Raw genomic sequence first — 3231 nt, 5'->3', positions numbered from 1 at the left:
CCTCCGGGGCACGCCCCTTCCAGGCTCCCTTCCAGGTCCAGCCCCGCCCCCTCCGGGGCCCGGCCCCCTACCTGGCGCAGGTTTCGGGTGACCCGGACGTCGTGCCAGGCATTGTCGTTGAACTTGCCGTTGACGGGCTCCACGAGGGCCTCGAAGGCGCCCGAGCCGAGGTTGATGACCAGCCAGACGGCGCCGCTCTTGAGGGAGAGGTTGACGTAGTCGGCCGACTTGCCCGTGTGCAGCATCAGCCCGTTGCGCTGCAGCGTGCGGAAGGCCAGCGTGATCTCGTCCGTGCTGCTCTGGATCGGGTTGTGCGACAGGTCGTAGCAGAAGAACTCGTTGCCTTTGAAGGTCGCCACAAACTCCTCCTTGCCTGGACGCGGCCGTAGGGGGGCAAGGGGAGACGGCTGAGTGCGGGGCTCGCACAGACCCCTCCGCCCCGGCTGGACCTGGAGCGCCAGGACCCCCTGGCCGGCCAGCCCGCCTCGCGGGGACCCCACCCACTTCCCAGTCAGGACGCTGCTAAGCCTTGTTCTTCACTCTGACAGCGGATGGTTAAGCTGCCCCAGGGCCACGAAGTCCTCTGTCAGCTCGCCCCGGGAAACCAAGGGAAACAGGACACACACACACACACACACAGCTGAAGAGCCCAGTCTCTTTCCAGTGCGGGGCAGCAGGGCCCTCTGTGGACACAGGCTTGCTGAGAAGAGAGGGGCAGGCTGGCAGGGAAGAGTTAGATGTGTGGGAGGCAGGGGTGGGGGTGGGGGCCAGGAATGTCCACCAGTTGGGACAGGTGGAGCTGACACCAGTGGCCACCTGCCAGCTAGCTCCCCCTCCCCACCTGCCCCACAAACCTGTGCTCACAGCACCCATTGCCCCAGGCTGGGGACCCTCGGGGCTCAGTTCACAAAAGCAGGTTTGGCTCTGGGCTGTGGGTGGACGCCTGTGTATGAGTGTGTGTGTGTGTGTGTGTGTGTGTGTGTGTGTAAGCCCACGTGTATTGAATGAGTGTGGGTGGGTGTATATGTGCAAGTATGAGTGTGCATGTGTGAGCAAAGAGAGTGTAGGTATGAATAAGCAGGGGTGTGCCTGAATGTGAGTGGGTGAGTAGGTCTGTGTATGTGAGTGAGCATGTGTCTGCATGTGCATAGGTGTACACATACCTGTCTATGTGTGCATGAGCAGATGTACATCTGAGTGCGTGTACATAAATGTATGTGGGGTGAGTCAGCAGGTGTGTACGTGTGTGAATAGGTGTGTGCACATGTGTGTCAGCATGTGTGTACATCATGTCTGAGTGTGTTGTGTACATAGATGTACATGAGGTGAGTATGTGTGCATGGGCGGATGTGTGTCAGCAAGTATGAACATACATGAGTAAGTGTGAGCTAGCATATGTGAATGAGCGTGTGTCTGTGTGCATGTACCTATATATGTGTGTGCATGAGCACATGTATGTCTGAGTGCATGCACATAAATGCACGTGGGGTAAGTCAGTGTGTGTGTGTGTGTGTGTGTAGGTGTGTGCATATGTATGAGTGTGTGTGAGTGAGCATATGTATGCCTGAGAGTGTTGTGTACACATGGGCTAAGTGTGTGTGAGTAGATGTGTGCATATGTATGAGTGGGTGAGCACATGTATGTCTGTGAGTGTGTGAGCGAGTGTGTATGTCTGAGTGGGTACATAGATGTATATGGGGGTGTACATGTGTGAGCGCATTTGTCTTAGTATGTGGGTGGGTAAATAGGTTGTATGTACGTGTGAGTATGTAAGTATGAGTGACTGTGTGAGTGAGCATGTGTATGTCTGAGTGTGAGTGTGAGCAGGTGTGTATGAATACATGTAAGCAAGTGTGAGGGTGAGTGACGTGTGTATGAGTGTGTGTGTACATTAAGGTGACCAGACATCCCGCGTTTGGTGAGACAGTCCTGATTTTTAACAATTTTTCCCCGCGTCCTGCAGCGTTTTTAAAAAGTCCCAATTTTTGCAAAGAATGCACGACAAGCTAGGGTATACGGTTTTCGGCTGCCATGTGGCTATTTCGCCAGGATATGAGTTTCATCAATGGTGTCCCGCTTTACCAATGTTAAAATCTGGTCACCTTAGTGTACATAAATGTATGCGAGGGCACTGAGCACTTTTAGAGAATGAATCAGCATTACAGGGAGTGGGGTCCCCTGGCCACCTCTTCACCGCAGAAGAAAGAGAAGGGAGGGCAGTTTGCAGGGACCAGAGGGTCTGGACACCACCTGTGGGGGGTGGTGCAGGTGGTCCTGCCTCCCTCAGAAGGGGAGGCGCTGGGGGCAGGCGTTGGGTGAAGGGTCTCTAAGAGCCACAGCCAGTTCTGCAGTGCAGGGTCCTGAGGACGTGCTGTGCCCAGGCTGGCAATGCCAGGCTGCTGTCCCCGGGGGAGCCCACCCGGCAGCAGGGAGGGGGCCTCTGGGCGCACACACTGAGACCCTCACACAGCCCTGTTCTCCCCTCTGGGCAGGCTGCCCGCAGACAGCTGCTGCCTCAGAGCCTGGCACTCGGCTCCCTGCAGATGGCCAGCCCTGGTTTTCTGAGGCCACAGGACAGCGTGTGGGTGGGTAGGAGGAGGTGACCAGGGGGGTGGGGGTGGGAGACAGTTTGGAACCCCTTCCCCATCCACCAAGTGAAGGCCGAGAAGACAAAGGGGAGACAAGCAAGAGGAGGGGGGAAGGGCGGGCCAGGTGGGGAAGGTAGAGGAGGAAGGAGGGGGCCATTAGGTGGTGCTGAGAGCTATGGCACAGGGCTGAGGGGGAAGCAGCAGGCCCTGAGGGGACAGGTCTGGGTGCTGATAAGAGGGACAGCCAGGGAAGGGGCGAACAAGGACCTCTAGGGAAGAAAATCCAAGGCCTTGGGGGCGGGGAAAGGCGGGGGCTTCCTGTTTCCATAGCAACCCGGCCGTCTGCCCAGGCCCAGGCAGAGCCAGGGGGCTGAAGGACCAGGAGAGGATGGTGTTTGACCTTGGATTTGCCCGAGCCAGTCCCTCCCTTCCCACTCCCTCACCTTCTGCAGTCAAAGGAAATCTTATGAGAGAGAGGCTGGGGTGGAGAAAAGGGGCGCACCGGGCAGCCACGGCATGAAGGAGTGACTGGGAGGAACAAAAGGGGAGAGAGAAGCAGCGAGGAGGGCCGAGCAGGGACCGCCCACCGGCCAGCTACCAAGGCAGAGGGAAACCAGGTCGCTCATGGACTCCCCTCCTGGAG

At 57.6% G+C, this 3231-nt stretch overlaps 1 protein-coding gene across 1 annotated transcript in view; it reads right to left on the bottom strand.

Annotated features, from left to right (window-relative positions):
• NRXN2 (neurexin 2) overlaps positions 1-3231 on the bottom strand; it is a 99519-nt gene that overhangs the window by 64065 nt on the left and 32223 nt on the right. The window contains exon 5 of the mRNA XM_045297180.1: positions 72-373. Within this exon, the coding sequence (XP_045153115.1) occupies positions 72-373 (302 nt within the window). The remainder of the gene's footprint in view (positions 1-71; positions 374-3231) is intronic.

This window comes from Echinops telfairi, unplaced genomic scaffold (assembly GCF_000313985.2).
Source record: "Echinops telfairi isolate 266 unplaced genomic scaffold, ASM31398v2 ScPeMD7_7417;HRSCAF=8455, whole genome shotgun sequence".
Lineage (NCBI taxonomy): Eukaryota > Metazoa > Chordata > Mammalia > Afrosoricida > Tenrecidae > Echinops > Echinops telfairi.
This window is presented reverse-complemented; position numbering and strand designations above follow the sequence as displayed.